The 22,778-nt window shown below is 42.8% G+C and overlaps 1 protein-coding gene across 8 annotated transcripts in view; it reads right to left on the bottom strand.

Annotated features, from left to right (window-relative positions):
- Positions 1 to 21,104, bottom strand: part of LOC145542868 (monocyte to macrophage differentiation factor) — a 31,099-nt gene extending 9,995 nt beyond the window's left edge. Inside the window, exons 1-6 of one of the 8 annotated variants that reach the window (XM_081582591.1) lie at positions 20,831 to 21,104; positions 13,544 to 13,625; positions 8,467 to 8,632; positions 4,909 to 4,978; positions 2,881 to 2,982; positions 657 to 726 (exon numbers count right to left, since the gene is read on the bottom strand). In XM_081582591.1, coding sequence (XP_081438717.1) covers positions 657 to 726; positions 2,881 to 2,982; positions 4,909 to 4,978; positions 8,467 to 8,632; positions 13,544 to 13,625; positions 20,831 to 20,856 — 516 coding nt within the window. In that variant the 5' untranslated portion in view covers positions 20,857 to 21,104. Of the gene's footprint in view, positions 1 to 656; positions 727 to 2,880; positions 2,983 to 4,908; positions 4,984 to 8,466; positions 8,633 to 13,543; positions 13,626 to 20,033 lie in introns of all 8 variants that reach the window. The other 7 variants (XM_081582590.1, XM_081582593.1, XM_081582594.1 and 4 more) reach the window with 7 other exon arrangements.
- Between the last annotated feature and the right edge of the window lie 1,674 nt (positions 21,105 to 22,778).

Here is a 22,778-nt window from a genome sequence, read left to right as displayed (position 1 = left end):
ATGGTTGCCAGGAGGGGAGGACGGCAGGAAGGGACAGGCAGGAAGCCTGGGACTGACGTGCACACGGCTGTATTTAAAATGGGCGACCAGAAGGCCTGCCATGCAGCACAGAGGATGCAGCCCAGCGTTAGGTGGCAGCCTGGACGGGAGGGAGTCTGGGGAGAATGGATACATGTATATGCAGAGGTGCTTTGCTGTGCTCCTGAAACTATCACAGCATTGTTAATTAGCTATACTTCAATATAAAATAAAAAGATTTTTAAAAAATTAAAAAAATTACCCTTGTCCATGGATTTAGGGTTAAGACACTAAGTAACATGAGATATTCCCACCTTTATACTAACTCACACCTCTCTGGGAAAAGGGTGGGAGTGGGGATGGGGTAGATAGAAAGGTTATCCCAAAGAACAAATACAGCAGATCACCATACAGACGAAGACACACTTAGATATACAGCTTTTCCAAACTATAGACAGCAAGCAGTGCACGTTGTGGCACTTTGTAATTTATATATTTTTTCTTTTTAGTCTCTAATTAATAGGCATGTTATAGCTTCAGAAATAACAGCTACAGATCGTATCTATAGACATATTAAAAGTCATAGTGACTGGAAAGAAAATAAGGTGAAATAACTAAATTACGAAGAAACTTCTTACCATTGATGTTACCACCAAGGCTGGAGAAAATCCCATTGTGAGATAGAAAAAGAGCTCAATGACCTTATACCTGCAGAAGAGAAATGTGTTAAATTAATATAATTTATCTATTCCTACAACACTTAAACCATTTCCTTAACAATTTTTTCTTTTTTCTTTTGAAAAACAAATGTAAACTCTTAATGAAATGTATTTCATTTCAAATGAAATGTATTTTCCCTATAGGAGACCATTAAGCCTCTAACTGAAATACTGTAGCTGAGTAACAATGAACTAATATTTCTTTCAGGATTGTTGTTGTTTAGTCATTACATCCTGTCTGATCCTTCTGTGACCCCATGGACTGTAACCCACCCGGCTCCTCTGTCCATGGGATTCTCCAGGCAGGAATACTGCACTGGGCTGCCATTTCCTTCTCCAGGGGATCTTCCTGACCCAGGGACTGAATCTGTATCTCCTGCATTGGCAGGTGGATTCTTTACCACTGAGCCACCCGAGAAGCCCTTTCAGGATTGATAAAGCATAAGATTTTACATGCTACATGGAAAATGTTCTTTGCCAAAAGTTATCACTGAATCCAATTAACCATGCACTTTCCCTTTCTAATCTCAGTGTTTGCCTTCACCATCTTTCTAATTCATCACTATAAGACACTGAAATTATGAAGCTGCACAAAGAATAGCTTGGGGCCTCCTTTATCAGTGGCAAAGGGATGGGAGCCTTAAAGAACTAAGGGAATGTGTTTCTGATTGTTTATTTTGTATCTATATAAACTCTTAATTTGTAAGGCTCATCACCTTAGATGCAGATTATCTGAAAATGCTAAAAAAACACACTGTACTGAAATTCAAGTTATATTTATGCCTAGTCAAACTACACTCTAAGTTCCTCGAAGGCAAGGATCAAGGTACATTTATGTTTGGATCTGCAGGGCCTAGAACAGTATGTGGCACCATTTAGGTTCTCCCTAATACCTGCCAAACCAAATGGCCAAGGTGACTCGCATCTTGTTCTTAGTGTTTTGTACTCAAAGTCCACCAGGAAGTAACCATATCAGGGAACTGGGGAAGAATGTGGGTTTGGTTTACATCAGAAGGACTGAAATAGGAGAAAAAATAGTTGTCTTACTTTATTTCTTATTTTATCCAAGGGTATAAATTATGGGTTTGAGTCTGAGAAGCAAACTGTTCCCTTGGATATATATATATATATATAAAGCATAACACCACTCAGAATTGCTAATTATGGTCAAAAATGCACTTAAGTGAATTTGAAAGTTACAGAGAAGTTAGCTAAAACTTACTATTTTCTTCTGAAAAGACAAAATAATTTATTACTTTGTGACAAGCACACGTTATATTCAATTCTGAGGGCCATTCTGCCAAAAACAATAGATGAAGAATTTAATAAACTCTATCCAAATAAATGATTTCATGGTTGTGAGTTTCTCAAGTTCAGGCATATGAAATGATGAAAACAGCCATCGACTAGGAACTAGGCCACCTGGGTCCTAATTCCAGATGTGTCACTAATTTCATGCATGTACTAAATGTTCTCATTTTTCAAGCATGAAGCAGAAATAGATGACTTGAAGGTCTCCTCTAGAACTAAGATGCTAAATTTCAATAAGCTTTCTTTTTATATTGTTTCACACACTAGGACCTATGAATAACAGGTTAAAAAAAGTGTGTTCCATGGTGATGATACTAAGAGTTTGTATAACCTTCCAAACATCCCCTTTCCCAGGAGTCCTAGGTTGGAACAGCCTTTGGGTTCCTAACTAGGTAAGTGTTATGCTGGAGGCTTAATATCGATTATCTTCAACCTCCCTAGAAACTTAGAAAAGCAGTTATTTTTCTCATGTGGTAACTGTAAGTCACAGAGGATCAGGCTAGTTTGCAGATACGACTAGTCTGGCTGAGGATGTGAAATGAAGTCTGACTCATTTCAGAGTCAGAACTGAGCTGCCATGGCAGATGAGGGAGAAGTCTACTTTGTCCTTCACCTGCATCATATGTTACACAGGTACCATTCATTTGTTTGCAGCAATCTGTCTGCCAATGATAAATAGCAAATGGTTCTGAAGATTTGTTAAAACAATATATATTCTGTTTATGTATTACTACTATTTTGAAGTGCAAATATAAAGTAAATCATATTGTAATGTAGATAAAATTTAGGAAGTTAATTTTAAAGGTATTAAATGTAAATTGTTTTCTCTTACTTTTCATGGTAGAGAAATACATAAATGGTTCCTCCAGCTGCCATGAGCCAGATAAACCAACGCATATGAGAGGCCAGGGGTCCAAGTTCACGGAGATTTAACCTAAAAATGTAAACATGACAACAGAGAACAGAAATGATAAATGAGAGGAATTCATACAACCTGTGTTTCCCTCTAGTCCTGAAAACTGAGAGAGAAGGTACGAGGATAAGATCAGAAAGAAAAAAGCACTCAACACGTGGTAGAAGTATTTGGGCAATTGGGGTAAAATTATTAACTTAAAGATAAAATTGTTGTTCAGCCTTTAAGACTTAGAATCAGTTCCAGTGTGGTTTAAAAACAGAACCAGCTGAAAGGAGACATGTGGAGGTGAGTTCCAGCACACCGTGATACCCGACTTTCCTTATTAGGCAGGCTGCTGCAAAGGCCACTCGCCGTCTCATTCCTGACTGTGTACTTGAGAGCAGACTGTTTACAAAGATTCCTGAGAACAAAACCCTCAACCGGATCACACACACACAATGGATACCTAATACACAGACCAAGTATCTCTGCCAAAAGAAAACATCAGAAGAATTAGCCCAACATATGTCATGTAAGGTATTTTGTTAGAATTTAACCATGGACTCCTGTGAAGCCTGAATTTAAAATGCTACAAATTCATCGGTACTAAACTCTGATTAAGAATAGATATGGGGAAAAAAATATGTTGAGTGATTACTACAAAATTAATATTTCCAAATGGAAAAGGTACCATCTGCATATTGAAGACTTACATGTGAACAAACTGTTTACTGTCATATTTGTTTCCTCAGTCTACATTTAAAATTTTTATTTACTTATTTTAAATTGAGGTATACTTCACAAATGCCTCCAAGTATTCTCACTCCCAATATGATGCAGACCTATAATTTAGTAACAGGTACTGGGGAGAGACAGCACTTACTTTTTACTACAACACATAATTAGGTTTCCTTTGAATGATGGATGCTACATTAGTCAGAATCTAGAGGCCGGCTGTTTGTAATGACTATAGTAGCAGACAGCATAATATGAATTTCTGAGTGGTTAAAACTGGACCATACCGTGGTAGAGGAAAACTAATTTTTCTTTAATTATGGATTCAAAACAGCAAAAGACTCTATCTTGTCTATACCAAAAAGACAGGAAGAACCAGGACACTGAACTGAATACCACACATTTTAAATAGCTAACTAATTAGGCTAGCTCTCTTATTCATATAGCTGAAGAAATGAGAAACGCACTCCATATATAGTAGCTACTGTGCTGTGAAGACAAGCAGTATAAATCTCAAAAGTTAGCTTGTTTTCTTTATATATATATTTATAGCATTAGGATCCCTGGTGGCTCAGAGGTTAAAGCGTCTGCCTCCAATGCGGGAGACCTGGGTTCGATCCCTGGGTGGGGAAGATCCTCTGGAGAAGGAAATGGCAAACCACTCCAGTATTCTTGCCTGGAGAATCCCATGGACGGAGGAGCCTGGTAGGCTACGGTCCACGGGGTCGCAAAGAGTCGGACACGACTGAGAGACTTCCCTTTCCCTTATAGCATTTCCATTTAAACAATTAGATGCCCAAGTATTCTGAATAGTAGAAGCACAGGGAAAGCATATGGAAGGCAAAGGTAACATATTTCCAAAGTGAGCCTGCTACCGACACACGACTTTGTAGCACTTCTCTCAAACACTCCAGTGCCAGATATGTATTCTGAATGTCGGCAACCTTCTTTCCTTAAAGTCTGCAATCTAACTCAAGCAAATCAATGTATGGCAAAAACTATTACAATATTGTAAAGTAATTAGCCCCCAACTAAAATAAATAAATTTATTTTAAAAAAAAACAAAATGGGAAAGGAAAAAAACCATGTACATATGCTTTTGGGGGTGGGGGGGTGGGGGGGTGGGGGGGTGGGGGGGTAGGGGGGAGGGACAGGAAGACAGGAGGAAAGAAGGACTGAAAATTCTCTCATAAAAATGCTATCTTCAAAACCAGAGAAACTGTGTCTTACCATGGAGCGTAAGATGCAGCAATGAAGAAATAGATAACCATTCTATCGCACATGTGAAAGCAATGCTCCACTGTCCTGTGGGGGGGGGAACACATTAGACAAAGTTTTCAGAAAACTTTAAGACTGGAAGTAGGGGTTATCACTCTACTATGCCACAGCTGCCACTCTTGTTCTGAGTTCTCATGGCATACATAAATTGGCCTAAAAGTCACATGGCTTTTTTTTTTAATAAGATGAAGCCACAAATAAAAGCTTTCATTATTAAGATTACACATACCAAAGATCCTCTCCATGTAAGAACCCTACAACAATCAGAAACTCTGAATTTGTTAAAAAATAACAAGGAAAATCTGTACTTTCTGATATTTTCCATTTCTTTTAGATCCTATCTAACAGGAAAATGAAGTTCCCCGAGGGCAGACCACCTCTCAATCACTATCATGGTGCAAGGCACAAACCTGTGAGGGCTCAGTAAAATACTCCCTAAAGTCACATTCTTTTTAGAATGTCTCTGAAGCAGTCTTTACTCCAAATATCTTAGTGCAGACAATAAGTTGCAATAAAGCAAATTTAGAAACTAATTTAGGAACAGCAACAACACAACAAGGAAAAAAAAAAGGTGTATTTGCTGTCAAGAGGGTAGCCACCTGGGCTTCTAAGCAAGTTTTTTCCTTCTGAAACCAAAGGGTCAGGAAGTGGACAATGACCTGGCTCCCTGAGGTCTATTCACAGAGCAGATAAGATAGGATCTGCCCTTCACTGAGGGGATGTAAAAAGTACAAACACACTGCACTGTAATCTTTAATCCACTTTCAGTCCAAGGGGTGGACACGATGGCTTGGTGGTTCACCAGCATTAAACCTGCCTCCGGAGAAGGCAATGGCACCCCACTCCAGTACTCTTGCCTGGGAAACCCCATGGATGGAGGAGCCTGGTAGGCTGCAGCCCACGGGGTCACGAAGAGTCGGACACAACTGAGTGACCTCACTTTCACTTTTCACTTTCACGCACTGGAGAAGGAAATGGCAGCCCACTCCAGTATTCCTGCCTGGAGAATCCCAGGGACGGAGGAGCCTGGTGGGCTGCCGTCTATGGGGTCGCACAGAGTCGGACACAACTGACGCGACTTAGCAGCAGCAGACCTGCCTCACCACACACAGTGCGGTGGCCAGGGCAGGCCGAGGGTGATCAGCCACAGTCAGTGCTGGTCACTACATCAATGTTTCTCAAGCGTGACTCCCTTTCAGAGTCACCTGGGGAAGCTACAATATAGTCACAAACTCTAGGCCAGAAGATCCTGACTTAAAAGGGCTAGAAGATGAAGGCAAGAGGGGAATCTCTTTTTTTTTAACGGCTTGGATGACTGTGATTCTGAGCCAGTTCTGGGGCCTTTCTAATTCTGCTTTCCAGACGGTGGCAGCACCCAAAGTCAAGCCTGCAGCGTATTCAAGACCCACCCCCCAGGGACTGCCCTGCTGGCCCAGGGCTGAGACTCCATGCGCCCAGCACTCAGGGCCCGGGTTTGAGCCCTGGCGTGGGAACTAGATCCCACCTGCCATAACTAAGAGATCATTTGCGGCAACTAAGATCTGGTGCAGCCAAAAAAATAATAAACAAATAAATAAAATACTAAAAAAAATAAAATCCTACCACCCGCCTCTCTGACACTCACCCTCCTCACAGGTAAACAGAAATAACAACATCTTTATCAGAGTATGTATGAGCATTAAATGAGATGATGTAGCCATGTGTTTAGCACAGCACCCAGCACATAGTAGGTACTTAACCAATGCTTATTCCCTTCCCTCTTTTACTTAAATTAAGGATATACTTGGATATTTTTAAGAATTAATGCAATTAAAATAAATTAATTAATTATAAAAAAAGAACTAATGCAGAGCAAAAATCCACCCTTAGCTTATGATTCTAGCAGTGCTATTGCAAGGTTCAAGAGAGACTAGTTTCTCTTATACCTTCTTCTAAGGCCCTAGTAGGGAGGCCCTGAATACTGAAGCAGGTACCTACAACTCTTTATTGATTCAGAAATCTAGACAGCAAAGCCAAGTGAGACAAGGCAATCACAGGGACTGCACTATGCCAAAAAATAATGAAGTGCTCCAGCCTCTGTGACAGTGTGTCCTGAAGAGTCAGGACTGGCACTTTTGAGGCTTGCTTCTGAGTGTGTCCCAGGGTTCCTTCATGATTCAGTGCTGTGGTTTTATTTTAAGCTCAGGAAACTGTCAGCTTCTGGGTGAAGGTGGCAGACTACAAACTATAAGCAATAATGTGAAGGATGTGGTGGAAGTAAAACTCAGGATAGGAGTCAGAGGACCTGGGATGATCAGATTCTGCTGGTATCAATGACTTGAGCAAGTCAGGCTGCTTCTCTGGGTCTCAATTTCCCCAGGTGAAAATTATGGGGTTTGGATTAGATGTTCTTTAAGGATTCTTCTGGTTCTAAAACTGACCTTTAAATGTGAGGAAACTAGTAACCATCTCATCACTAGCAGAATCCCAAATCCTGCTTTTAAATAAAGCGCATCTTTTTAATGTTAGATTGTCCAAATAGCTTGAGATTTCTTTGGACATTCTATAGAACCAAAAATTACCTTCTAATATTACATTAAATCACTTTAGGTCTGTTCTAAATCCTCCTTTCTGAGAAGAAATTTTGCCCTTTGGAGTTGTGCAGAATCTATTTCATAAGCAACTAAATGGTGTGCTCTACCTTTGTATTCCCCCCAAATTAACCCTTCATTCGAAGGATGAGTGTGTTTATGTCCTCATTGGGAGGCAACGGACCACAGTATTGTCTAGAAAGTGTTTAATAGCTAATAAGTAGCAACATATGTGTATTTTGTTTGAGTAGATACACTGGACCTAATTCTGAAAGCTGAACTTCGCAAAACAGTAACCTGAGCTGTAATATACCTGCAGTATAGCAGCAGTGATTGTAATTTTTAGTCACTCTCACATGCATCATCTCATTCACCTATCACAACAGCCCACCAGTCGGGCATTACCATTCTCATTTTAGTGATGAGGAAACTGAGGCTACATGAGGCTAGGTTGCAAGGCTGGGACTCAAAACCCAACTGATGAGTCCAAGTCCAGGGTACTGCCCACCACCCTGCAGCTGCAGTGGAAACCAGGCGTCAGGATTCCACAGTCAGTCCTAGGGAAGCAATGTGGGTTTGCTTGCTTGTTGGCTGGCTGGGTTTTATTTCGGCTGTGCAGCGAGGCTTGCAGGATCCCTGACCAGGGACTGAACCCGGGGCTCCAGCAGTGAGGCTGCAGAGTCCTAACCAGTGAGCTGCCAGGGAATTCCCAGCAATGCGGTTCTGTTTGTTTTCTGAACAAAGACCCGCCTTTTAAAGATACATATGGGGGTCCTCAAACTCCTTCCAATCCATAGAAAATTTCTTGAGCAATGGGACAGCTGAGTCTACCAGGAAGGGAAATGTCCATTCTTCGCCTCACCTGCCCAAAGCATGCTGGCATGAAAGGCCAGCCTGAACCAATTATTCTGTGTGACCTGTTGAAGCAGCTGCCATTCACGGTACCTTAAGTGGCTCTTCTTCCATGCTACAATGTGAAATACTGTGGAGACGATGAAGAGGGCACAGAGGCCCATTCCATAAATCCAAGCCGTTATCTTTTCCCAGCAGTCATCAGATAGCCGGTGAAGGAGGGCACTGCCCACAATGGCCGGAACAATGAGAAACTGAGAGAAAGGGAAAGAAAAATAAATATTCAGTAAAACATTGAATTGAGAATGTCAAAAATGCACAGGTTTACCAAGGACAACTTTAGGAAGATCACTTTAAAACAAACATTTCCTCTCCTGGATAATTAGAACAAGAACCAGATGAAGTTGACGTTTTTCTGCACTGGGAACAGGTACTGTTGTTTAGGACCCGGAACCTATGTCTGCCAATGGGGACAGAGTCAAGCAGCAAAATTACTCAACTATTGCAAAACAAACATCCTCTATCCTAATTTCACTACCAAGCATGTACCCAGATTTCCCAGGGATGACTTGATCTTTAGATATTCCTTCCTGTTTCCCTAATGTGCTACTGAAACCCCAAATTTCAGCAAAGGGTAACTAAATGAATCAAATCAGCAAGTATAATGCACATACCACCACTCAAATCATTTGTCCAAATCATATGTCCTCATTTCTAGTTGGGATGTCTACATTCCACCAGTTTGGGGGCTACTGTAGACTGAAAGGGGTGAAAGGGTCTTTGGGTTATCTCATTTTTTGAGATTTATTTACCTATTTGACTGTGCCAGATCTTGGCTGCAGCATGTGAGATCTAGTTCCCCAACCAGGGATTGAACCCAGGCACCGTGCACTGGGAGGATGGAACCTCAGACATGGGACCACCAGGAAAGTTCCTGGGTTATTTCATTTTTAATAGTACCTCTCAAGTAGACAAGAGTAATCCACTCCTACCGAGTCAAATAATTTTAAGAGTCTAGACTATTAAGAGAGAATTTTGCTTTTGCACCATATTTTACACTACATACGGACACAAAGTACAAAGTCTAGCCATAACAGTATGACTAATAAACATTTTATAATAATAGAAATCATCAGAAGAAATAAACTACTTTATTAGATACCAGAATAAACATACCTGGCAAAGAATGCAAACTTTAGAAATCTCATCTATTTTTGTCTCCAACATCTATGTTTTCTCTCTTGCAACAGAATATTAAATCCTCCAGATATGATCAGCACTGAATTTCAAATGCTGATTACAATGGCCCAGAACAAAATTGAAAATTAAGGACAACAAAGTAAGTTTTTCATAAAACAAAATTTAATTTATTTTGAGATTATGTCCTATTTTTTTATATTAAAGTATCTTCCTGTTAATGGAAAGTAGATGGATGTTTTTTGTTTTGTCATTTTTAGAAATTTTAATGCTCTCTGAAATCCAAAAATCAGGAATACAGTTTAGTAAATTTAATAAGCGGACATTTTCTGTTCTAAAAAATTAATGTGTATGTTTTTTCAGTTTTTCCTTAACTTTGGTTTATATAAGTGTTCCTGATGACCATCCAGGAGAGATAAACTTAAGGATTATTCAGGTCTATTTCAAGAAAATATTATTCTTAAAGGTGACCTGTGCATCTCAACAACCAAGCAATTATATTTAAATGTTCAGCATTATGCTAAATAATAAGCACTTCACTGGTTGCTTTTATAGGTCAGTATTTTGAAAACTATCAGGACATTATTTTTCTAACTTCTATCAGTATTTTCCAGTTGGTAAATGGATAAAATGATGGATGTATACTGGAACAATAAGTGAAAGAAAAGGCCATATAAGCTGTTATTCAAACTTTTATATCCCTTATATCCTAATACTGATGTAGACTTAAATACACACACACACTTATTTTCTTAAGGGTCTGTGGACAATTATCTTAAGAAATTACTTTTAGCTCTGTTAAATTCATCAGACATTTAGTTAAGAATAAAAAATGGAAACAATCCAAATGTCTATCAAAAGATGAATAGATAAAGAAGGTGGGATATGTATAAACATATACACATACACACATGTATACATACACACACAAACATAATAGAATATTACTCAGTCCTAAAAAAAAAGAAATATTGCCAATTTGCAGCAATATGGAGGGACCTAGAGATTATCATACTAAGTGAAGTAAGTCAAAGAAATATATGATATCACTTATATGTGAAATCTAAAAAAAATAAATAAATGAATCTATATACAAAGCAGAAACAGACTCACAGAAAATAACCATGATAACCAAAGGAGAAGGGGAGTGGGGGATAAATAAGCACTATGGGATTAACAAATACACACTACCAGACAAAACAGAAAAGCTCAAAGATTTATTGTATAGCAGAGGGAACTATATTCAATTCTTACAATAACCTATAATGAAAAAGCTGGCTTAAAACTCAACATTCAAAAAATGAATATCATGGCATCTGGTCCCATCACTTCATGGCAAACAGAAGAAGAAAAAGCAGAAACAGGGACAGATTTTATTTTCTTGGGCTCAAAATCACTGTGGACGGTGACTGCAGTCATGAAATTTTAACACGCTAGTGCCTTGGAAGGAAAGCTATGACAAACCTAGACAGTGTATTAAAAAGCAGAGACATGACTTTGCTGACAAAGGTCCGTATAGTCAAGGCTATGGTTTTTCCAGTAGCCATGTACAAGTGTGAGAGTTGGATCATAAAGAAGGCTGGGCAATGAAGAATAGATTCTTTCAAACTGTGGTGCTGGGGAAGACTCTTGGGAGTCCCTTCTACTGTAAGGAGATCAAACCAGTCAATCTTAAAAGAAATCAACCCTGAATATTCACTGGAAGGACTGATGCTGAAGCTGAAACTCTAATACCTTGGCTACCTGATGCGAAGAGCCAACTCACTGAAAAAGACCCTGATGTTGGGAAAGACTGAAGGGAAAAGAAGAGTGGCAGAGGATGAGATGGTTGGATGGCATCATCGATTCAACAGACATGAATCTGAGCAAACTCTGGGAGATAGTGAAGGACAGGGAAACCTGGCGTGCTACAGTCCGTGGGGTCACAAAGAGTCACACACAACTTAGCGACTGAACAAATGAAAAATAATCAGAAAAACACGTGTGTATATATATGTATATATAAATAAAACTATCACTTTACAGTACTGTTGAAACTGACGTAATATTGGAAATCAACTACACTTCAATTTAAAAAAAAGAATAAAAGACGGATCTCTGGAAAGTACAGCTAACAATCAAATTAGGCTGTGTATTCTTAAGTTTGGACTCTAAACATTTTGACCCTTTGGTGTTGTGACGCTCACTTCACAAAGTGTGTGTCATTAACGCAAAGACAGGGGTCAGCACAAGTCTAGAGAATTTCCCCAAATCCTTCCTGCCCTAAGAATCTAAGCCACAGGTCCAGGGAGACTGTCCACGAGTGAGGTTACTCCAAATTTCATTACTGAAGAAGCCCTTTAACGGAATCCAGGGCAAGCATGTACAAACAAAGTAGGTAGAAACTCTTTTCTAAAGAAAAAATATTCAGCAAGATTTCAGCATTTCAATTATTTAAATAAAAATCTTTTGAGCACCTAAAGAAAAAGGACAGTGATAAATGAGAATAACATTTCAATACCACAAATAATATTTGAATTTTACTATTATAATACTAGGACATGGCAACCCACTCCAGTATTCTTGCTTGGAGAATTCCACGGACAGAGGAGCCTGGTGGGCTACAGTCCATGGAGTCTCAAAGAGTCAGACACAGCTGAGTGACTAACACTTTCACTTCACTTCATTATAATACATAGAACTGATATGTTAGAAAGTTTGATTTCTGCTAAGTAATGACCAGACAGCATGGTTCTATTAGATTACAAGGGAATCTACCAAAAACTAGTTTATTTCAGGTTTATTTGGCATCACGTTCCTTTATAGAAAACACTGACTATTCTTTGGAGAAGGGGCTTAAAGAAATGAAAAGGCACAACTTGAATTCAAGCAAATTTTATTCTAATAACATTTATATGAAACCTACATATTATACTAACACTGTCTAAAGTAACTGAATTAGTCTGTTCTAAACACTCTTCACTAAAGGGATAAATTGATCTCCTCTATCTCTGATCTTCAGACTATATACCAGCCACCATTTTCCCCTCAAAAAATTTCACTAGATGCAACTTTCAAAGGGAATAATGAAATCATAGATAAAAGGAAGTTTAAAATAACACAAGAAAATGCCAATAAAATGAAATTAAAGGGAAACTATGAAAATATATACATAAACGCAAACACTGGGTTTCCCTGGTGGCTCAGATGGTAAAGTGTCTGCCTGCAACGTGGGAGACCTGAGTTCAGTCCCTGGGTCAGAAAGATTCCCTGGAGAAGGAAAAGGCAACCCACTCCAGTATTCTTGCCTGGAAAATTCCATGGACGGAGGAGCCTGGCGGGCTACAGTCCATAGGATCTCAAAGAGTTGGACACGACTGAGCAACTTCACTTTCTAGGTAGTTTTGCTTTTCTTATGTATTCTTCAGTATTTTCCATTTTTCTTAAAATGAACATGCTTTGCTTTTAGAAGGAAGAAAAAATTGAATTCAGGAATTAAACTTTTCTTTTACAGTACGGACTAACATCTGCTCTGAAAAGCAATGATGACCATAGGGATGGGAAGGATGTGGCTATTTGTTTTCGGGGATCACTGGAGGGAAAAATCTTTCTCAGCAAATGGTGAACTCTTCTTGCTAAATGAACTCTGCTGACTGTCTTGAAAAGGTAATTCATTTCATTCCAGGGGTGATAGTCTATAAATAATTTCCTTTGGTTTCTCTTATAACTAAACACTTATTTTCCTTCAAAGAAGATCTTATCTGAGAAAGCAAATTCAGGATCAACAGAGCTGACTGTAGGTCAGAGCACTCAAAGTATCTGACAGGCTCACAGTTTCTGGTGACATGACGTGGTACTGATACTAGGTCAGGTAAGGTCACAGGGATGGGTGAACTGGGTCAACGGGGCTGAGATTAACAGAGATGATTGCCCCTTCTTCCCACCAAAGCGCTTGGGAAGCACAGAGAAGGCAGAAAGCTCACACTCACCGCATGTGTGTAACAGTTAGCAGCATGCTCGTAGCACGTCGGCTTGTAGCGGCCATTGGCGGGGGCCCGGTGGTTCATGAACCTACAGGAACAAAGACCTCCCGTGAGAAAAGCTCAGAGTGTAAAGAATGATGGGAAAGCTCGTCAGAGGTTGTCTGGTGTATTCTAACTGAAGAGGTGACTGCTGGAAATACCTAGTTACTGGAACAAAACCAAAGCCACAAAGCTTTGGTGTAAATTGAACCAAAACCTTGGTCTAAATTGAATGCCCTAGTTAACTGGATTAAGTATTCTTTCAGTTCATTCAAAAAAACCTTCTACCAACCAAAAGCAAACAAAACTCATATCTATCCCTTCAACTGGTACTCTTCAACCGGTATAGTTAAAAAAAAAAAAAAAAATTAAAAATGGCACAACCAAATCTGAAATTGAAAAAAAAAATAAAGGTCATTTTCCTAAACTTTACAAATACCAGTAACCACCATTTAATGTGAATTCAATGCATTTGAAAGTTGCTATTTTGTCTCTCAAAATGTATAAAGCTTTATACATGCAGATTTTTAAATGCTCCATCCCATTATTAGCAGGGCTGCCAAATAGTTTCCCTGAATTGCACTACCTGTTCCAGCACCAGACAGCTTAAATAAATGATACTTGGCTGCCTCTAGGCCACCTGAAACAAGAGGTTCATTTTCACCTGCATTCTTCCTGAATAAAAAGAGTTTGCTTCAAAATCTAAATATGTGACTAGCGCCTGACACACTGGTCATAACATTCATGGGTGCATGGTGCTTAGTCGTGTCTCTTTGTGACCCCATGCACTGTAGCCCCCCAGGCTCCCCTGTCCATGGAATTTTCCAGGCAAGAATACTGGGGCAGGTTGCCAGGATCTTCCCAACCCAGGGATCGACCCTGCGTCTCTTGCATCTCCTGTATTGGCAGGCGAATTATCACTGAGCCACCTGGGAAGCCCCAAAGTGTGCCTGTATCTAAATACCAAAATTTGGTATCTGTATGGTCTATACCATACATATAGACATATGTCCATATTCCATTCCCTCCCTCTCTGGGCTAATTTTGTGGCAACCAGCAAAGCAGTGAAAAGCACCAATACCACTGGACATGAAAGAGAGAAACAGCTGCCTTCTATTTCAGTGTGTGGGTGAGGATCTCCCCAGCCCCAGCTCACACCCCTGCCATGTTTAACAAAGGATTCTGGTTTAGTCTGCGTGTTCTTTGGAAGGAGTGAGATATAAGCTCAGGAAGATGAAAAGGCAGCTGTCTGAAAGCAGCAGATGCAGAGAACACAGCGGTAAGAGCGCCCTGGTGACAGTCAGGTCTGAGCATTCAAGCAGCATTCCTGTGCTTGGGGCTTGCACGATGTCAACAGGCTTTGCACAATAATGTAGGTTTTTGCTTGAGTTAGTTTAAGAGGGTGTGGGTAGGGGAAGGAGACTTTGTTACTCGTCACTAGTAAGTTCTGACTAGTCATGTCTTATCATTTAACACAATGGAAAAACGGTACCAGGCTAAACCAAATGGCACAGACAGGTTGCCAAAAACTGACTAAAACATGTGGCCAAGCAGTTCCAAACAGTGTGCAGTGTATGAACAAAAGACCAGCTGGCACTTTCTCCCTGAATTAAAGAAGGGCCTGGTATCCCTAGAGCAAATGAGGAAAGATCAAGTGGCAGTCCCTGCCAACCAGACACAGAAAGTTCGAGTGGAAGATCCCCTAGGGAATGGCTTTGGCACTGTGAAGATACCTTCCCTGGAACACCAATGGGCAGCTACCTAACTAACATGCAAGAGATACACATACTGAATGGGATTCATCACATGGCTTGGAAGCTGTTAAAGAGAAATGTACAGTTAACAGCTTCAGAATCATTCCAAAATATTCTCACACATAGATAAATAAATCTTTTCTCCCCTGACAATCCTTTAAATAATTTCACTAATTTCCTAAGGGATGAGAGTGTTGCTATACGGCAGTTATTAGTAAAAAGGAAAATAATTACACTCTTGGGAAGGAGGCCTTAAAAGTGTCCCCAGCATTCAAGGGCCTACCAAATTATCAGCCTGAGACATAATGACACAGCTATAAGTAGCATGCCCTGTTAGGGACTGTAAAGGGTAAAGAATTACGCTCCAGGATGGCTGAGGGTAGATTAAACTGCAAGCACTCTGTGCAGGGCACAGTCAGTAGGGTTTGTCTACCCACCACCAGCCTGCAGACTAAAATAGCAATTTATATCTCTGGCAGCCCAATCTAAAAATAGTCAGGCTATAACATAGAGACAGGGGTAGACTTTAAAAGCAAAGAAGCTGAGTGGCCATGTTTGTAACATGTTTGTGCCCACCTGGAATCACTCAGGTTAAAAATAAACTCAGAAGTTGCAGAGAAAAATATTCCACCCATGTGACTTAAGGTAGTTTCTCTTTAAGGGCAGGGTCAAGATTCTGGCAATAAGGAAAGGAAGAGCAAGTATGCCAGGCACTGTCTGGGGCCCTGTGGGATGGCACATGGTTCTACCAGGAAATTTACATTTTTCCATTTCTCTCTGATCCAATCATACCTCCCATTGCCTCCTGAAGAAATCGTTATGAAGAAATTAGTCACCCAAGACCTACATGAAAAGCAGATGTAAAAATGCAAATAAATCCCCACACACTGAGGCTATTCTCTTCCCCCCAAAAAGAATGAGGAAGGATCTCAAGAGTTTATGGGAAACAGCACGCACTTAGGCAAGACACCTCCACTTAAAGCAAGGCCATCCTGATGGTCATCCAATGCGAGAAAACATTCTAACGTTGGGTATGTTGCCCATGCCGCAACAACAGAAGCCCCCTCCCCCACAACTGTTACAACTAGAGAAAGCCCATGCGTGCTTGCTAAGTCACTTCAGTTGCCTGGACTCTTGGTGATTCTACAGACCGTAGTCCGCCAGGCTCCTCTGTCCATGGGATTCTCTAGGCAAGAACACTGGAGTGGTCGCCATGCCCTCCTCCAGGGCACGTCCCTGACCCAGAGACTGACCTCGTGTCTCTTAGGTTTCCTGCATTGCCAGGTGGGTTCTTTACCAGTAGTGTCTCATGGGAAGCCGGAGAAAGCCCCTGTGCCCCAAGAAAGGGCCCACATGCTACAGCGAAGATACAGCACAGCCTCCCCACTGCCCCCACAAACCTTTAGCCCAAAGCAGGGCCTTCTGAAGGTAAATCCGCAACGCGCCATCAGATATCAGAGCCTGAGATCGAATCTCAGAAGTCGTCCTTGATTCCTCTGTGGTCCCCACACTCCAAATCCAAGTACTGTCTGTGCTATCTTCAAAATATATTCCAAGTCAGTCCTACTCTCTACAGTTTCAAAGTTACTACCTTAAATCAAGACATCGACTCCTCTGGTCTGTAAACAAAGGCTCTGGTCTCCCTGCCCGCCCGCACATGGACCCTCTTCTTTACCCAGCCACCACAAGTCTGTTAACACCAGATCACATCACACGCTAACCCCAGCTTAAAACCTGTCTGGCTTCCCAAAGTGCTTGGAAACACAGCCTCCTCTGCAGGCCACGAGCCCTCCCAACTTCTCCAGCCGGGGGCTCCCACCTCTCCCTCTCCCCCTCCAGCCAACCACAGCCTTTCTGCTCTTCAAACCAACCAGGTCTGACCTGACTCAGAGCATCTGTGTCTGCTGTTTACTTCTGCCCAGAACATTCTCCTCCAGTGTGCCCAGCTCTCCTCTCACCTGTCAAACTCGGCTCAACCATCCTACCTAAAGTATCAATTCAGCAGAGCCCTTATCACGGTTAGTAAGAATTGGACTTTTGAACTTATTTTTTATTTCATCTTTCCCCACTGTAATGTGAATTCCATGAAGGCTGCCTTGTCTACCTTTTCATTTCCAGTCCTAAACACAAAGTCCAGCTGATTGTTGGAGCTTAATAAATAAGTGTTGAATGAGAATAAAAAGACAGAATTTTGCCTGCTGCTAAAGCATTTTATTATCCTGAGAGAGATCCTGTCGTCAATTAGTTTCACTGGGGATTTCTGTATGCAACAAAAACAGACAGTCTTAGAGCCAAGAGAATCCTCAGTCTCGTGAAAACAAAATGGACAAAGGACAAGACCATGAATATTTCTTTCAAGGCCTCCTTCACCAACATTCGATGGGTCAACAGAACTGATCCCTACGTACAACCTTACTACTAGCTGTCCTGTATGAATGAGCATGATGTTTAGGAAAAAGTGCTGCCAGAGCTGGTGACAGTGGTGGGGGACATTTAATTAATTATTAAATAAGGGAAATGGTACATATAAGGAAACAACTTCAATGTTCTTCAATGTCACCGAATCAGTGTATGAGTCAATGCTCTGAGAACTTGGAACAAAAAGAGAGGCAACAGGCAGCACTGGAAGACTTCCTAGTGCTTTAGAATAAGATGCCTTACCACATACTCAATTTGAAACTAACCAGTGGTCATGAGGCTGGAGCTAAGGAAAGCAGTATCCTTTTCCTTGGATTTCTGGTTGCCAGGCTGGAGAAACGAGCACACACCAGCAGGACACTTGAGCAGCTCTGGGTCCTAGGCCTCTGAGCTATCACACACATGTTGTGTGTGGGCTGCATGGGCGGTGGAAAGGGACATGCACCCTTCTGTCTGCCCCTTGCTAGTTGTATGATGATGGCAGGCTCTCTTTTCTTCTCTAAGGCTCTTCTATTAAATGGGTAGAAAGTTAGCCTTTCAGGGTTATAGTTAGGAATGAGATGAGTTATCCACAAATACCCAGCTACTGCCTGGCACCGACAGGCACTCAATAAAGGTTAGCAAGTATTCTAATCAGTCAGAGATGCTGTGAAAGGGAGAGAATGACTCTGTGTGCAGTGTGGGGGTGGAATCAAGTGTGAAAGGGATACAGTACAAAAGATAAAAGGTGTCCCAGTGGGATTTTTCACAACCTAAGATTTTTGAGAAGCCATGCCTGCATAAAGCCCTCCACTTACTACACCGGGTTAGGCATCCTTACAGCTCTTCTCCAGATATGGCAGAGCTCTGGAAGTTGATCCAAAGCCACAGTGACCACCAAGTTTCCATTATGAACAAACCAGCAGGGTGTTCAAGTTTTCTTATAATTTAGACATAGCCACAAAGGATGGCCTAATGAAATGTTTTTACTTGAGTCAAATGCTCTTCAACGGAGTCCTGGTGAATCTATCAGAAGGAACACATGGGCTCAAAGATAAGTCTGTTCCTCTTTCTAGTTCCTCTGTCATTTACAACCTGTAACTATCCTAAATGCTCACAAGATAGATAACAAACACAGCTTTTAAGAGATGCAGAACAGTACTCTCAATATGTTAATGTACAGACCACAATATATTACTTATTTGCAGACTTTATTTCTAAGTTCAAATTGATTTATAGAAATATCTTTCCAAACAAGAAATTATGGGATCATTCATTCTGCAAAGAAAATCGGGTAGATTGAGATGTCATCAAGAAAATAACTGTTAAATATCCACTGACATTGTGCAGTTGCTGCGAAAATTACAATGTCTATGCTATACCAAAAGAAAATGCCTGTATTTTTAATTTTTAAATGAATGGAGTGGAGCGCAAAATCACATTACAACTGTAATAAGGACTGCATAGATTAGTGTCCAGCAAAAAAGAACAGTTCAATCAGCTGAGGTGGTAGGATCTTAAATAAAGATGTTTGTTTTTCATTTCTCTTAATACTGCTAATGTTTGCGCGATAAACAATGACACAAGTTCCTTTTTTTCCTTCTTTTTCTGGAGAAGAACTGAAAGGATAGAAAAGAAATAGAACTCTTTAATCTAACAAAAACCGGTAAATGCATAGAAGACTGCCACTGTTTCCGGAAAACAGGAAGAGCACAGATGTGCAGAGAAGTAAAACCAAATCAAACAAACCACACATACAGGGTTTTGCCAACCACTGCTGAACCTGGGTTACATCCTCCCTTTAAGCCCCTCCAGTCCTCATGGCTGACTTCATGTTCTAAAGCCAGAACATCATGGTTTCTTTTTGCCTTTGGAAGAACTGATATGATGTTCCCATTAGGCGAACATTGCCAGGCCTGAGTGATAAGCAGTGTTCAAAAGTTAATCCAAGTCTTCACCCTGATCACCCCAACTCTCCCTGTGCAAATGTCACTCTATCCTTCGGAACTGGAGGAGGAATGAGACCAGCAGAATAGGTGAGAGGGTGTCTAGGTATTAAGGCACTGGAAAGAACAAAAAAAAAGGCATACTTTAAAATCTTGTAATAAAAAGCAATGCCTAAAAACTCAACAAAAACCTTGGAAGATTTCATGCATTTTTTTTCTTTTTTTCAAATTCCCCGGGTCACTGCACACTAAGCTAGCCCGTTCAGGGTGAAGGCCTGGGAATGGGGATGCCTGCCTGATTCAGACAAAGGGATGGAGAGTTACCACAAACACAGGAGAGATGAACTTTCACCCACTTACACGAAGGAGAATTAGGGGGAAAAAAAAAAGCGCAGAGCTTCCTCTCGAATTACGGCCAGCCTCCATTCATTGCTAGATGGCAGAGACCTGGAGTCAGGATTAAGGCCACGGTGTCTCCCCAGGCTGGCGTTCCCACCGGCTCTCCAGCCAAAAAGCAGCCGGCCAGCCTTCCGGGGGGCCTCCTCGGTTCCTTGTTTCCTAACCCAGGCGCCTCAACTGCAGGTCTCACCACCCAGAAGCTAACTTGTCCCGGCGCGGTGGCCCAACATAGCACACGCTGGGGCTCTAAGCCCGGAAACCCCGCAGGCACGGCTAAACCGGCGGAGCCTGCCTCAGTTTCCCCCACCGCCACGGCCGTTCAAAGACAAAGCGCCGGAAACCCCCAGCACCCCGGATGGGCAACCTGGCTCGGGTCCGGGCGCCTCGGGGACCCCCCTAAGCCCGGTCAGGGGTGCAGGCCAAGGCTAGGGTCGGAAGATCCGGGGCTGTGCCTGCAGCCGGCGTTCAGGTCCCCGGAGCAAGCGAGAGGGTGTCCCTGCAGGGCGAAGCAGGGCGGGCAACCGACGCCCCGGGAGGGCAACCGCGGTCCGAGGGCTGGGGACTGCAGTCCTCAGCAAGCAGCGGGGACCTGGGCCGGCGCGAGACCCGCTCCCGGAGCGGGGGCGCCCGGGGACGGGGCGAGGAGCCTCGGGAGCACGAGAGGAGAACCGGGCGGGGCGTCAGGCCCCACGCGGGCGGAGGCGGGTCCGGGACCCGGTGCCGGAGCGGGCGGCAGGCCCGGGGCGCTGCCCTCTCACCGCTGGAATCGACTCTGGAACCGCATCGATGCTCCTGCTCCTCCGCGGGGACCGCGAGCTCCGTCTCGTCAGCGCCGGCGGCCGGGCGCGCGGCCCTCAGGAGCTGGGGCGGCTCCGGGGGCCGCCGCGTGCCCGGCAGACCACAGGACGGGGCGGCGCAGAGGGGGCCGGGCCGGGGGGTCGGGGCCGGGCCAGAGCCAGACCAGGCGCCTGGGGGCGGGAGGGAAGCCCTTAAACGGCCCGGCCGCCTCCCGCCGCCGGCCCCGCCAGCCCCGGCCGGGAGGCCCCGCCCCGCCCGGCGCCCGGCCCCCGGCCCCCGGCCCCGCCCCCCCTGCTCACGCCCCGCCCGCCTGCGTGCTCCCGCGGCCGCCCGCGCGTCACCGGGCCCGGGGGCCAATCAGCGCGCGAGTGGAGCCGCGGCCGCGCTGCCATTCATTCCCGCGGCCAGGCGGGAGGTGGGGCCTCCCGACTGGGGGCGGGGCGAGAGCAGGGGCGGGGCCTCCCGGCGGGGCGGGAGCTAGAGGGCGGCTCACGGCTCGCGGGGTGGAGTGGGAGCGAGAAGATAGAAGTGCCCGATGACAGGAAGAAAAATGGTAAAGGAGGATGTGAGGCACGACTCTTGAAAGCGAGTATGATGAAAACAGCAACAAACAAGACCTCTGTCTGTGTTCTAGTCCTGACTCGGTGTCTTTCGTTCTTCAGCATTTGTTTCTTTATCTCTCCGTTCATTTATTCCTTCATCATTTTCAAGGTCAGCTACTCTGAGGCTGTTACGCGAGGTTCTGGGATAGATTTTTAAAATCTTTCCTCGCCTGTCATGTAGGGATGCTTACATATAATCCTTTCATTTATTTGCTTAATCCAAGCAACTTCTAAATAAGCCAAAAAGTAGATTTGAATCAGGGTCCTTTGGGAAAAATCTAAACTCAGAGGGCTTCCTGTAAGAGGGTCAAAGAATATTTAGTGAATGACTGTTTGTTTGTTTGTTTTTAAATTTTGGGGTAGAATTCTTGGGATGGACTAAGCTATGTACAATTTTTAATCATCTTCAAAGCCGTCAATGATAGTTTGTTTTTCAAGTTTTATATATTTATTTATTTAGTGCTGGGTCTTCATTGCTGTGCAGGCTTTCTCTCGTTGCCCTGAGTGGGGGGCTACTCTCTAGCTGTGGTGTGAGGATTTCTCATGTTGGGGAGTGTGGGCTTTAGGATACACGGGTTTCAGTAGTTTCTGCCCGTGGGCTCAGTACTTGTGGCTCCTGGGCTTAGTTGCTCCGTGACATGTGGGAACTGACACGATCAGGGGTAGAACCCGTGTATCTTGCATCGACAAGCGAATTCTTAACCGCTGAACCACCAGGGAAGCCCCTGGTTTTATTTTTTCTTTTTTAATTTTAATTTTTTTTTCAGCTGCATCACATGGCCTGTAGGATTCTTGTTCCCCAACCTGGGAACAAACCCGTGCCCCTGCAGTGGAAGCCAGGAGTCCCAATCCACCGGACCTCTAGGGAAGTCCCAAATAGCTGATTTCTAGTGACACCCCAAACTTCAGGCTCTCAAGGGGACAGTAGGTCAGCCTATTAGAAGTGTTTAGTCAACATGCAGTGGGAACATTGGAAAGCTGAGAAGTAGGTAACCCAAAATTCTAGTTTGCTTTCCTTTAGCACCTTCCAAGTTGGCTGGATCTAGAAGGGTGCTTTCCATGGTTACTTCATCAATTTCCCAGGAGATAAGCATTATCTTACTCATTTCACAGATAAGGAGGCTAAGAAGTTTAGAATCTTGCCAAAAGCAAAACTAGGATTTGTTCCTAGCTTTGTCTAACATAAAGCCTCAGATCCTTTCAGCCCCAAATTGCCTCTCCCTAAGTTGTAAAGTAGTATATTTCTTTAATTTTTTTTTCTAAAAGTCAGAAAAATGAGCATGGATTGAAGGTTTACTAAACTGCT

Source organism: Giraffa tippelskirchi, chromosome 3, assembly GCF_054371585.1.
Source record: "Giraffa tippelskirchi isolate mGirTip1 chromosome 3, T2T-mGirTip1v1.2.pri, whole genome shotgun sequence".
NCBI lineage: Eukaryota > Metazoa > Chordata > Mammalia > Artiodactyla > Giraffidae > Giraffa > Giraffa tippelskirchi.
This window is presented reverse-complemented; position numbering and strand designations above follow the sequence as displayed.